The 14,263-nt window shown below is 45.0% G+C and overlaps 1 protein-coding gene across 1 annotated transcript in view; it reads left to right on the forward strand.

The window, feature by feature from the left end:
• Positions 1-14,263, forward strand: part of LOC115310257 — a 43,766-nt gene that overhangs the window by 18,707 nt on the left and 10,796 nt on the right. The window contains exons 3-4 of the mRNA XM_040212160.1: positions 5,424-5,509; positions 9,088-9,198. Of these exons, the coding sequence (XP_040068094.1) occupies positions 5,424-5,509; positions 9,088-9,198 (197 nt within the window). The remainder of the gene's footprint in view (positions 1-5,423; positions 5,510-9,087; positions 9,199-14,263) is intronic.

The following is a 14,263-nucleotide window of genomic DNA, read 5'->3' on the forward strand; positions in this document are numbered from 1 at the left end:
GAAACTACACTAACTGTTAGATAGACGAGGCAAGTTCTGAAGCAGTGTCGATTTTGGCGTGCGGCTGTCGTTCGCTGGCGTCTGCCTAGCACTAGCGGCGGCGTCCTTTCATATCTGGGTTCGGGGTAACGTTCCCTTGATTCTTGTGACACTTGCGCAATTATGTGGCAGATCTGAGTCCGTTGAAAACATAGCTTTAAGGTCGGGGTGGGCGAATATTCGAAATATCGAATACAAATTGAATACTACATTCAATATTCGTATTCAATTCGTAAACTAAGTCTGGTATTTTTCAAATATTCGTCGCAACACGAATATTCCAAATTAATGGAATATTCGAGAACGTACTCAGGCAGGCGTAAGTTTTGCTTTCAGTTTCAGTTAGGGTAAGCAAGGCCCATTGACAGCGACATAGCTGCATGGCGGCTTCAGCCTAAACTGGTGACGTCAGTATCGGTAGCGGTAATCTGCAAGTTTCTGTTCCTTTGTGACTCATGACTTTTTAAACTGGGCTCACTTTCGCGTTCGCCCACCAGTATTATGGCGGATGGAGGTGATTGCCGGGAACCGTCTGCGAAACGGAGGAACGAGCGGGAAGTGGCACCAAAACGAAGAGAGAGGAGTGCTATTTGGAAATATTTTGCGAGGGTGACGACATCGATGGCTTAAAACGCCCACAGGTACCACGAAGCCCCTTGTCAACCATCTCAAAGTGCATCATGCTTTGTAGAAAGAGTATCGTGGGATTACCGCTAGTATGCCAGGAAAATTTCAACAGACGCTGACGGACTTCGTGCGCCGCACGGAGCCCCTGCTAGAAAAGAGGTCGCGAGCACTAAATAACAAGGGTGCCGCCATGGTGGCGCTTGATTCACAGCCACACAGCATTGTGGAAGATCGCGGCTTCAAAGACCTTCTGACAGAAGCCATTCTCAAATATCGCCTACGATTCCGCTCTACACTCTCGCGCGTGCTTGTGCCACGGACGTATTACGACACCCGAAAGAAGGTGAAAAGAAAGATCAGCAGTGCCTTTGAAGGCGGCACTACCGCTGTTGCCTTCACAAGCGACATGTGCTGATCGCGCGCTAATGCGTGATCCAAACCAACGCTTCTTTCTGCGCCAGTAGGTCGTCCGGCTGCGGATGTGACGCATTTCCTGACGTTTTTGCTGTTTCCGGGCGCGCTTTCTGAGTCAGAACCGGGCGCTTTGGTTTGGACGGGCCAGCTTCGGGCGAGCGCGCACGCGCGCAACAGACTGGCCGGCAAGGCCAGCCTGTCGCAGCCAGAAGGCGGCGAGAGAGAGGGAGAGAGATCGCGTCGTTATGTTGGAAGAGAATAAAAGTGGGGGGAGGAGAGGGCCAATTGTGGATACGCACCGGGCGCTTTTGTCACTTGCTCTGAGAAGGCGGCGAAGAAACGCGGAGCCGGAACTAGCTTGCCTTCCACCGATTGGCCGGGACACAGGAGCGCCCTATACGTCACCGCGCGTTTTTGTGCGCGTTGAGAAAGAAGTTGAAATTATCCAACTTTTTTGTGCGCGCCCGGAAGGAGCGAAGAAGTGGCGCGACGTCACGAAAATACGTCACATCCGCAGCCGCACGACCTACAGGCGCAAAAAGAAGCGTTGGTTTCGATCGCGCTTAACGAAAGTTACGTGAGCTTCAGCTGCCATCTTCTCACTCCAAAATTCATGATGAAGCGGTTCACATTCAACACTCGACAGATGGCTGCCAGTCACAGTGCTGTAAAAATCGCAACTATTCTGGACGAAATATGCCATGACTGGGAGATACCCAATGAATGTGCGAAGTCCATCGTGACGGGTAACGGAAGCAACATCCGTGCTGCTTTAAGGAGACTTCCGTGGACTGAAAGAGCGTGCTTCGCGCATCCGCTCCAAGTGGCGATTAATGACGCGAGTTCCCGCTCGCCGGCCATTGATCGCCTGAGCAAGAAAGTGAGGCATATTGTGAGACAGTACAAGCACAGTTCACCAGCTCAGAAAAGGCTTGAGGAGTGCTAACAGAAGATGAGAAAGGACGCACTACGTCTGGTGCAAGACGTGCAGACGAGATGGAATATTCAGTATCTAATGTTTTCTCGCCTACTGGAACTCAATGAAGCAGTCACTGCGGAGCTTGCTACCTCGGACTTTGACATTGATGAAATTGGTTCATAAAAATGGAAAGATGCTTCTGAATATGTACAACCATTGAAGCCATTGTTTGATGCTCCTGTTATTGCCAGTAGTGAGAAGTATCTGTCCTTGTGTTTCCTAGTTGCAATGATTTTCGCTATGCTCCAATGTCTGGGTAACTGTGCTGAGGCATCAGAATTTCCTGCAGAGCTGATAAGATACACCACGGCAAGATTCACTCTGAATGAGGAGGACAAGGAAGAATGCCTTGCTATGTTCTTAGACCCACGCTTCAAGTCCACTATTTTTAAAGCCGAAAAGGAAAAATTATTATGGCTGAAAGCTTAGGTGCTGCAAGAGCTAACCTTATGTGATGCTACTGAAGAAACCCAGCCGGTAGCTACAACACAGTCACAAGAGCAAGGATAAACGCCGTCAGCTGATGTTTGGCAGTCATTTGACTAATCAGCCAAAAATGAAATGGAAAGCTAAGTGGTTTCAGCTTCAGAATGGGAAGTTCTAGCGTATGCGGAGGAGGCACTGCTAAGGAGAGAGAGAGTGATTCCTGTGAGTGGTCGCGAACTGTCGCGTGCGTAAGATATTCGAGTCTAGCGAAGCTTTGCATCAAATGCCTGGCAATACCTGCCACTTCAGTGCCGAGTGAGGGAGTTTTTTCTTTGGCTGGAGGTGTAGTTTCCGCTCGAAGGGAGCGCCTTCTACCTGACGATCTGCAGCAGTTGATTTTTCTGCATGACAACTTGTAATCTTCCCTATAAATAGAATTGTCGTTCTTGTGTTTTCATTCTCGGTCAGATTGCAAATTGCCATGCGGAAAAATCAACTGCAGTTCTGCAGTTAAAAACAAAGTAACTGCAATTTCGGCAGGAGAATATGAAAATCCTGTGAATAAATGCACCTGCCTTCAACTATAGTTTTGTTTAACCAGAGACTGGGGTAATTCGGAAAAGGGACGAGAAGAAAAGAGGCCACAAGGAGGCGACGTCTCAAACCCAGCTCAAGTGAGCTGGGTTTGAGACGTCGCCTCCTTGTGGTCTCTTTTCTTCTCGTCCCTTTTCCGAATTACCGCAGTCTCGGGTTAAACAAAACTATGGTTAACTTCCACCAGCTCGCCTGCACCCTTACAATTTTTTGCCTTCAACTATTCGATATTCTAGTTGGTATTCAAAGCTAACTGTTCGTATTCGATCCGTAATCGAAAATATTGATATTCGCTCACCCTTACTCTTAAGGAGTGCCATCCCTCTTTTCCCAAGCGACCTGAAGTGGAAGGGGAGGGTGTTTGACACAGTTCTGGAGACCCGCCATTCGAAAGTGCGCGAGTAGCTTTTCTCTGGCGGGCCAGGGAAGCGCCAAAGCAAAAAAGGAAACCTGGAACTAACTAACGGCGTGTGCCAAAACTGCATTAGGTCCAAACAAGACCATTAGGATTGCCAAGCCTGCGTCACGGCAGGCTTGTCTCTGGCCTTCAACCTGGGGGGCCTTACATGGTGGAAAAATCAATCCTCCCCCTTCCCCACCAGAAAAAAACGAAAAGAAAAAACAGGGGGCGTACAGGGAAACAAATGTGAACGACCGTCATAAGAGCAATTTCTTAGTGAGCGCTAAATTATATCGCTATGTCTCAAATTATTTATACATGTTTTCGTGTTTTTTTTTTAACTGGTCAGGTCATTTGGTTTCTCCTGTACGTTTATAAATTTGTTGTATGTGTTTTGGGCACCTCTAGACTACTTATATAAAGCTTTAGCTGTAGTAGGTAGAATTATCTCAACCTAGCTCGCGTTGTAAACAGTAACCTCTAATAAAGCCTTGAAATAATTTACTATTGTGCTACAAAGAGTTTTACGTTTTGATGTAATAAGCTTCCCTTCGTGCAAGAAGTAAAATGTGGTTAAAATTGCGCTCAAATAGAAAGGAACAGAGAAGAGGGAAGAGAGAAGAGACAAGCGCAAACTCACAACTCGATGTATTGAAGGAAGAAAAAAGAACAGCCCTCGGTACCAGCTCGAGCCGAGGCCACACTCGCACGGGGACACTAGCAGAAAATCGTCTACATACCTAGGTATGTAGACGATTTTCTGCTAGTGTACCAAAATACATTGGACAATAATGTAATTAGTAGCATCATGGACATATTCCACAAGTGCGGTTCAGGACTTATTTTTACCTGTGAAACTCCTAAGGAAGGTGTGTTGCAATTTCTAGACCTTTCTCTATCTTTGCAAACAAACCACCTGTGCTGGTCATTTTTACCCCGTTCTAAAAAAGGTTTACTGCACTATACGCCCTCGCACTCAAAAGTCGTAAAGAGAGGTATAGCTCTTTCCTGCCTTACTTCAGCCCTAAAGAAGTCATGCCTCCACACCATCAAAAGCAGCTTTAATGCTCAAATTGAGAGGCTTACAGCGTCTGGCTTTCCAGCGCAGGTGCTGACCGAAGTGGTAGGAACTCTGATAAAAAAAGTAAAAGGATGCGAAAAAGCTGCACGTGATATCGACAAAAAAAAAGTGGTGGTGGTTCCGTGTATACGCAGAATATCTCACAATCTCAAACAGGTAGCCAATAGGTACGGAGTCCCCTTAGTGATGTCAGCACCTCAAAAAATGGGTCAAATTTGTTCTAAAGTTGGAGCAAAAATAGAAAATATTACAAAACACAGGTGCCGCACAAAACACGTCCGCCCTTACGTGCTCTGCTCACCCAGAGTGGTTTATAGCATTCCCCTTTCCTGTGGCAGATCTTACGTAGGACAGACGGGACGGTGTATTAATGACCGGTTAAGGGAACACAATCTTTCTCTAAATTCAACAATGGGGGGTCACCTACCTCTGCATTGTCAAGCGTGTAAGTGTACACCTTCTTTACAAAAGACCTCGATAATTGGCAGATTCACTGAAAAACACACTCGCGAAATTTTTGAAGCCTTTAGTATACTCCGCTTAGGCGAGCGTTGTGTCAGCCATCCTTCTGTGGCTTTAACCGACAAGAAAATAGCCTTTCTACAGTCGTACGAGTGTGGTTGATGGTGTGTGTCCTCCGCGTGCTGGGGTGCCCCCGTGCGAGTGTGGCCTCGGCTCGAGCTGATACCGAGGGCTGTTCTTTTTTCTTCCTTCAATACATCGAGTTGTGAGTTTGCGCTTGTCTCTTCTCTCTTCCCTCTTCTCTGTTCCTTTCTATTTGTGCGCAAGTTTAAACATGTTCAATCATAACCAACTCGCCCAACTAACCACTTTACTAAAGTAAAATGTATATATTTTTGCAGCCCAACCACCGAAACAGGAAGCAGAAAGATGCAGTCGGGGTCTTGGAGATTTTATAACGACGGTATGCTCCAGCTCTGGCGCCACGGTAAGCGCCTGACCTAGCTGAAAAGCATGAATATCTTGGACTGTTAGCAAATTAGGTAAAACGGTCTGGCAAATTCTGCTTCAAGGACCGGCTCAAGAATGAGCTGAAGCATCAATGGGTCATTCCAATGTTTTAAACAAGCTGTATTGCTCCTTATTTGTTCTTCTTTTAGTTCTAGGCAAGTGATTGTGGAGGTGCATTTTTTTCCTCCATTTAAGCTCTTTAAGTTGAATGGCCTGTATATTCAAACGCTTAATTATACTCGTTTTGATATTTCTGTAGTATTACATATAACGTTTTCCCTTGTCGCTGATAAAGAAAAGCTTAGACAAGGAAAATTTACTATTTTAGACACAGCACCAGCGAACTGTAATTTTATTCTTAAACTGTTTTACTGCTTTCTAAAACAAGATATCGTGTGAAACAACGCTCGGTATGTTTTCTTTGCATAACCTCATGAAGAGTAATACCTTAAGATATGTAAATGACAGAGAACTAACATTTACAGATAACTAAAGCCAGATGGTCACTTTTATACCAGGGAGACCACGAATGAAAAACGAATCGAATGAACAGTTAACTTGGTTGATTAGCGATCGTCATCTGGCCTAGCTTTTGCATCAGGAACACGGATTTCGCTAGAGTAATAACTCAAAAAAACACTGAAATTAATTTATTTTTTTTTGCAATTAGACATACACTATTTCTTATTGGCGTCTTCCCGGACCTTCTAGGAATGCTAAGTGTCCGAGACAGGTTTCACAGTACCATAAACCAATAAAGAGGGCCGAAATAGAGGCAAAAGTACAGTGGTGAAAATCTCTTAACAATGCAAAGTGAACAGGACCTTTCGTATCACCACCAAAATGCCTATGGCCCCGCCACATTGAGGCAAGACGATGGCAACAGCAACACAGCACGTTGTCCAACAGTCGGGAAACTTGTTGCTCGCTCCCCGTGTTGTCCGACAAACCTGTCACATCGCGCAAACAACAGCACAACATGGACGTCAACGAAAATGTTGCCTCGGTATGATAGCTTTCGGCAACAAAAACAGCAACTTGTATTGCACAACGCTTGTTGCCCTGATCGCTGGCGGAGCGAATTTCGGGCCGGCAACCCGACAACACAAATAGCTTCGATGACTTACCTAGTGCCGCATCAATAACGTCTTACTCAAATAAAGTCGTGGAAAACGTTATTTAACAATAATTAGGGCTGGCGTGCAGGTAAAATAATTTGAGGAATGTTTTTATTGCGTAATTAGGAAAGCAATTGTCGAAGTGGTCAAGCTATGGTCGTGAACGTTCAGACTGGTGTTAAAATTAGAAATGCCAAACCAGTTCACATTAGTGTTATGAAATAAAATGCCATGCCTACTCACCCGCTAATAAAGCATATTAATACTAATCCAGGAAAGGCAATTGGATTAAAAAGTCGAAACATAGAAACGACCACTTTGATCATGATTGCTGGTGCTCGGAATTTGGAAACGGCCGCTATCAGACACCTGATTTGTTTCATCAGTACCCAGGACGTTTTGGGGAATAAATCGATCACATAGCAGGCGGTAGGCAAATAAACAGCGTTGAAAATATTTATTCCACCGATTGTTATGAAGGCCGATCGTGTCTGTGTCGCAGTTTTTAAGCACTGTCAGTTAGCTCAACACAAGGCTTCGAAAAACGTTTTGGGCTACTGCCAGCAAAAACTCAATTTCACCGCAGAAGTAGGGATTGCACGAAAGAAAGAACCGGACAGAAACACTTCATAAGGTGGCGTAGATCCAGAATATATATCAGCGATCTCAATTTCCTTGGTTAGGGCTATCCACTTTGTCAGAAAATAAAGAACATTTTGGTAAAATAAGGGTTACAGTATAGACCTCATGCCAAGTTTTCTAATCACAGTCACTGGTTGATGCCGTCCCGTGGTAATTTCCGGCTCTTCGCACGCGCTAGCATTGTGTAAAGTCACATTTCCAGCAACGCCGCGCCGCACACGAACGAAGGTATAAAATCAAGAGGGCGGAGTATTCCGCGTGTTGTTCCCGCAGTCAGCGCGGTGTGACAGGGTTGTCGGACAACAAATCGGCCAACACGGTTGCCGGGTGGCAGCAACATGTTGCCCGACTGTTGTTGCCTTGATGCGACAGGGTCGCTGGCAACACGATTTCCTCGTGTTGCCGGATAGGGTTGTCCAACTCTTGCCTCAGTGTGACTGGGCCTTTAGAGAAAAAAGTGAAAGCCGTTTACAACTTCCTGTAACGCCGAATTGGAGCGCAGCTCTTGAGGAGGAGGAGTGGAGGGTATATTCCTCCTCCTCCCTCGTGATCATGCCTGCTAGTCCTCCTCCCCTCCTCCTCCCCCTCCCTCTCCTTTACCACCTCCTCGTCCTTCAAGCTCCTCCCCTCGCCTCCGCCTCCTCGTCTCTCCTCCCCCCTCCTCCACCTTCGTACTGCTTTCCTCCTTGCCGCTCAAGCCGGAAAGGGTCGCGTAAGGGCTGTGCTCTTACGCGACCCTTTCCCCTCCCGAACCATACTAGACAATGAGGGGAGGAGGAGGAGGGGGAGGAGGAGGAGGGCAGAGGTCCGGGGGGTCACGTGACCTCGAGGGGACGGGATCACATGACCTTGGGCGGGCCGTCACGTGACTTCGGCGGGGGGAGGGGAGTCAACCCCCGGGGTCACGTGACCTTGGCGGGGGAGGAGGGGGAGGAGGAGGAGCGGAGGGGGAGGAGGAGGAGGGGGAGGGGCGACGCCGACGCCGACGCCAACGCCGACGCCGCAAGGCTGGAAATGGGTCATGTGACCCCCTCCCCCCGAGGTCACGTGACCCGCCCGGACCATACTACACAATGAGGGGAGGAGGAGAAGGAGGGGGAGGAAGAGGAGGAGGAGGGGAGGAGGGGGAGGAGGAGGAGAGGGAGGGGCGCGGTTACGCCGACGCCGACGCCGACGGCGACGCCAACGGCGACGCCGACGCCGCTCAGGCTGGAAACGGGCCCCTAAGAGCTGCGCTCTAAAAAAAAAAGAACCTCGGCCGCCGCAATATACCATGGAACTTACATACCTTTGGCTCTACGGGGTGCTTTTCTCGGATGGATACGCAAGATAAAAATACAAGTTCCCGCCATATTTTTTTTGTTTTTTTTACAATGAGGCGTTTTAGAACAATCATTCACACGTTCTTCCCCGTTTGAGCGGATTTTCGTATAATCACTTGAAAAGTGGCTAAGATAAAAATTCAGTTTTTTTTTATTCCTGTAGTGTCTTAGTTCTAGAAAGCCACTTCTGGGTACAGGTCTTACAACTAAAATAAACTATCCCAGCTTTATTATTCTTAAAACAATTAAACTCATCAGTCAAAAAAAAAGTTTCAAATTTGTTGTAGAATTTCGGTTACATAAATATGCACTAGTGCATCTAATTGACCTGGGTAGACGCTATATGTATAATTAAATTACATCCTGCATTCTAAACTTTGTAAGTTCAATGATTTCTAATTATTGACTCATTGGTTACGTTTACATGTGATAATGTATTTTTATTAAAATTTTGTGAAACTGTTCCATTTCAGCTTCATAGTTTTTCTAAATGCTCATACACATGTACGAAGAATAACGATAATGGTCAACCTACCTGGACTAAGCATTTTTTGCCGAACGGCTTGCCTTGTGGAGAATGTCAGGTGAGTAAGGTCAAAATACACAGACGACACGACAAGGACCGAACAAATCTGCAGAGTTCTTGTCTCCGGAAAATTCAAAATGATGAAGTGTAAAGACGAAGTTTCCGTAATACTGTTACTGTTAACAGGAATTTCTAGTAAGATGTTTTGCATTTCTGATCGGCTGAGTCGAGTCCCTCTGCCATTCCAAAATGACACGCATAATGCGTCCTCTCTTCGATAACAAAAGCGCCATTTCTCTCGTCAAAATGGGACAAAGTGGCTGTAAATATGACCGAAATGAATGCTATTCGCGCACTTGACGAGCAATGCGTACAGTTTTTGTTAATATTATCGCAAGAAACAATAATGGCAAAACTATATACATAGAAACTTCATCAGCCGCCATGGCCAAAAGATTTTTAAGTACACCACAAACAACCGATTGTAACATCTGCTGGTATGCCAAACTCGAAAACACCAGGATCCGATGGGCTAGAGGCTGGTCTTTGAAAGAGGTATAAGAATGCATTGTTATGTTCTTTATTAGAACTAGTTTGCTAAACGCATCAATGGGAAACGCTGTCGCAGTTCTTTACTCGAGCATACACTGTTCACACTTTTATAAGTGACGATGTGCAGAACCTATGCAAGGTTACTAACCTTCACCCAATTGCGTTGTGTAACATTGATCAAAACATTTTCGTGAGAAGTATAAAACGGTGATTTCTGAGCGTGGCCTGTGAGCCTATTTAAACCTATGGACCTGTAGGATTCAAGGCAGATCAATTACAACCAAGATGAAGTTTGTGCCCAAAGTCTTCAAACCATGCGACGTGTCGTGGGCTAAGTTGATATACTGCAATTGGATTTCGACAAGTCATTTTAACTTGTTAGGAATTACGTTATTTTCAATGTTTTAAAATGCGTGAAAGTTTGCAATTTCATTTTGAAGACTCAAAATTGCCTTTTAAGGAGGCACCTCAGAGCTTATCGTATGCAAGGAGTGGGCACAGCCGATTCATGCTCGATCATCCTAAAACGAGAATGCATTATGTCGCCCTTATTTTTTTTCAATTTATATTGAGAAATTTTTTTTTCTAAGCATCTGCAAAAAGAACTAGATCGAAGCTTTCGGTAAGGAAAAAAAAAAGAGTTTCCTCTTTTCTTCTTTTATTATGGATTAGCGACGTGTCAGTGGCACGATTACTTTTCCCAATCACCTGTGTGGGGCAACCGGGCTGCCATAAACTCGAACAAGGGCCGCTAGCTTTGCCATCAAGCGTTGACCACAACGCCTTCAGTGTTCAAAAACGTGTGCTGGATTGCGTGCCTTGCAAGTACCTTGGCGTGCCGCTTGAAATTTATCGATTTTATAATTCCAATTAGTCGGGAGTCGCCCCCGGCCTGGAGAGGAACCATTTTCTTTGGAATAGGCGTGATTTGTCAATATTTTTCCGAGTGACGGTATGCAATCTGTTTCTCGCCACAAGAGTATTATACGTTCAGCAAACAATACACTGTGCCCGTACGAACGTGCAGGAATTTCATCCAGTGTTTGCTACTTTTATGTCAAGATCGAGTCTCAAACCGAGGAGGCTAGTTATTATTTTTTTATCGTCTGCGTGGCATAGGTTAGCGGTTGACAGATTCGTTTGTGAGGCAGCTGGTGTCAAGCTTTATGTTTCTGCACGATCAAGAGCACACCTTCTTACGCGCGCTTATTCATACTAGACTGCCACCTCACTTGCCGCCTTTCCTTGTCCTCGTGAGGCGACGAGTCAGGAAAGCTCTTTGGTTTTCAAGGTGATGTCTAGGATGACCTGAGTTTTCGTCTGCCGGTTTGTTTAGAGTAGCTGTCCAGGCTGAATAGGACAAAGCTTTGTCGAGACTTGTTGATCAGTATTTTCCCTACACCCTTATATCCGAGAGTCGTTTGTCAAGGTTGTAACAATGTGCTGAAGCAACTAAATTGTTTGCGTACTCCTTCCTCAGTATAAGCTTGCTTCCTCAAATTACTCGCCAATACCTTGCCTGCCAAGGTGTGCCTTAGAGGAAAAGGCAGAGATCTGCCAGAGCTGACTGAGTATCTTTACTGAAAACAAGCCAAACCACTTATGTATGTTTTTATACTTGGCTGGGACGCTGTATTTCCTACACGTCCTCCAGCACTCGTTGAGAAATCAATTGAACATATGTCGTGTGGGATACGTCTCTTGAACGTGATCAGTGATGACTGTGTCCCATACGATATGTTTTTTCTTTAGGAACTTTGCAGCCTAAGGGGAGCACTCTGGGCAGTCAAGCGTTCCGGCGTCAGTGTAAAAAAAATTCGTTTCTTTATTTTTTTTATACGAATCAAGCAAGTGGAAAGTATGTTTTCTACACTGGAGTCCAAGCCCGATTGGCCCGGCATGTGTAATGTACTTTTCGAAATGCGCACCATCTGTGCACCATGCAAAAGTGCCAAAATCATGCAGTGCGTTTGTAATATAAAGAGACTTGTGCAATCACCCCTTGCAAGGAAGTAAATAATCTACATCGTAGTAGAATGGTCTGGAGCCTCGCTTTCTCGCGACAATGTGTGCGATGTGCTGAGATCAAGTACTTTCGGGATCGTGTATTTTATATTTTGTCTTGTTTATTTAATTTCACCCTTCTCGGGGATATTTCAAACACAAATTTACCTTGAGAATCTAATATTCCTCCTTAGTACCTCCTTAGTGCTACTATTAGCGCTTCAGTTGCAGCAGTTTCCAACAAGTGTTTTGTTCGGTATCGTTGGTGTTTGCTTGACCGCTAATAATCATATTGATTGTTCTTTAAAGAAAGGGGCATATTCCTGCCATTTTTTGGACGAGACCCTGTGGCATAAACCCCTCTAGCCCATCACTGTTTCTTTACTGGCATTGTCGCGAATTATGGGTGCAGCACAACATACAAGCTCTGATCGACCATATGGCCATATACAACCGGTCGCCACTACACTCAGCTGCATTGGGGCCGGCACATGACGCAGATTGAGAATGGTGATCGTCATCGCACTTTAAACACGTTTTAGTACTTTCCTGACGCGTTGTCACCAATATATTATAAGGGAGCAAGGTGCAGCGAATACAAAAAAAACGTAAAAAACAAGTATGATCAAAGCACTAAGGCATGGGACCTCAAGTGTACCAAGCATGCTATTCAGGTGGTCATCAAAAAATTAAGCGGCGAAAAAGTATTTCTTCATCTACGAAATCCTTTTTCAGCTTTCTTTTTAAAACTTCTCAGCAGAAAATAACTTCATTAACACATAAAACAAAAACATGCGTAAACGGTTCAGTTGTCTTACAATGCCTGGAGTCGATTGGCCATAGTTTTTTAATACCTCGGGATTCGATCTATTTTTCCATTGGCTCAGTGCTTGAATAAAATTAAAAGGAGAGAGTCTTGAATATTGGTTCTGTCGACATTCACTCAACCCTTTCATTAGGCCCAGATGACGTTTATGCTGTGGTTTAAAACGGCATGAACGACGCAACGGATGTGGGAGCGAGATCAAAACTTGTTTTACTAAACTCTTTCTCGGGCAAGAAAAAAAAAATTCATTAAGTCGAACTCTTAAGTGATAGAGGGTGTCGGCTGCGTTCTTATAAAATGTTAGACCGTTATGTTGTCCGTGTAATCTATTTGGATGTCTGGTTCAAAGTTTTTTGTAACACATTAATTTTTGCAATGTTTCATGAACGGGTGTTTTGGTTGTTGAATGAACTCTCATTAAACTATTACCTGCAGTAAGAAAATTGGTTATAACACAAACCAACCCCCACCCCCACTTTTACCAGATTGACGAAAATTTTATTTTAGCATCAGTTCATTAAATGACGTCCAAAAGAGTGTCACGTAAATTCTATGAAACATATTAGCCGTCATCCTTCAGTAATACGTGATCTGAGCAGGTGCGTTAATTTTTACAACTAGGATGTTACATACTGAAACTCGGCAAAATATTAAAGGGTATATCATCTTCCTTTCGCAAAGAGCCGCACTCACACTCATTCCGACGTTATCCGATATTGATTTGGGATTGTCCATACCTCTCCCTGGTACTCGTAAATTATGACGTCTTCAGATATGAATGGTGTTGTTTCCCTCTTCGCACACCAGGAGCCAAAACGTATTTTACTTGTTGACAGCCGCACCAGAACAAGCACAAAACTCCGAATTGCACTGCATTGCTTCTTCTATGTTGTGTTTATCCGCGCGCACAATCACAAGGTCGTCGGCATAAGCATGGATCTTCACCTCAAAACCAGAGGCAAGAGCCGCGCACGAATCTGTTGCTTACGATGTGTCTCCAGAGGGGCTTGAAATCAATGTCGAAGAGGAGTGACCAAAGTGGTCATTATTGACGCACCGATCCTTGAACTTGAAGAAATCATGAGAGTGTTTCGTAAATAATATTTTGTTGATATATTGCTACGCGCGTCGCCGAGCGAGCGCATGGCCAAATGCAAATGTTATCACGCTTGACTGTCGCGCGGAAGTTGTCGGTTCCATTCCAGTCAGCCGAATGTTCTTTTCTTTATTCTTCCAACTTGGCGTTCTCGCAAGTTCGAGAACATTGTGGTTTGATCGAGTTCGGAATGTTCTACGCGCCGAAACTTCTACGCCGAGTGTTCATGAAAACTACGCGGGTGCATAAGGGACTCCGCCTGGCGAGCGGAGTCAGTCTCACCCAAGCGTTCGATCCTGCTGTTTCGCCGACATCGTCGCCTGCGACGCTAATCTTCGATTTTGTTTTCGGCACAAGCTCGCCTTATTAAACGTTTAGTTCCCCAGTTATTTGCCGCCTCAACATTTGTCATTCGTAACAATGTCATGGTAACAATGTTGCACGCCCTTAACAATATTTTTGGCTGTGTAATTATATATGAGAATTCAAAAAAGAAAGGACTGTCGGCTCTGTAAAAGGAATTAGCAAGGTCAGTTTGTAAATTCACAACTGTTTCGAGGGTTCTTTGGTATATCTCCAGTATAGACCGTACAATCCGTAGGCTTGTTTGCATTTCCCTTCTTTTTAGGGAACAGGTTTGGTGGT

Source organism: Ixodes scapularis, unplaced genomic scaffold, assembly GCF_016920785.2.
Source record: "Ixodes scapularis isolate PalLabHiFi unplaced genomic scaffold, ASM1692078v2 ptg000827l_1___fragment_1__unscaffolded, whole genome shotgun sequence".
NCBI classification, from domain to species: domain Eukaryota; kingdom Metazoa; phylum Arthropoda; class Arachnida; order Ixodida; family Ixodidae; genus Ixodes; species Ixodes scapularis.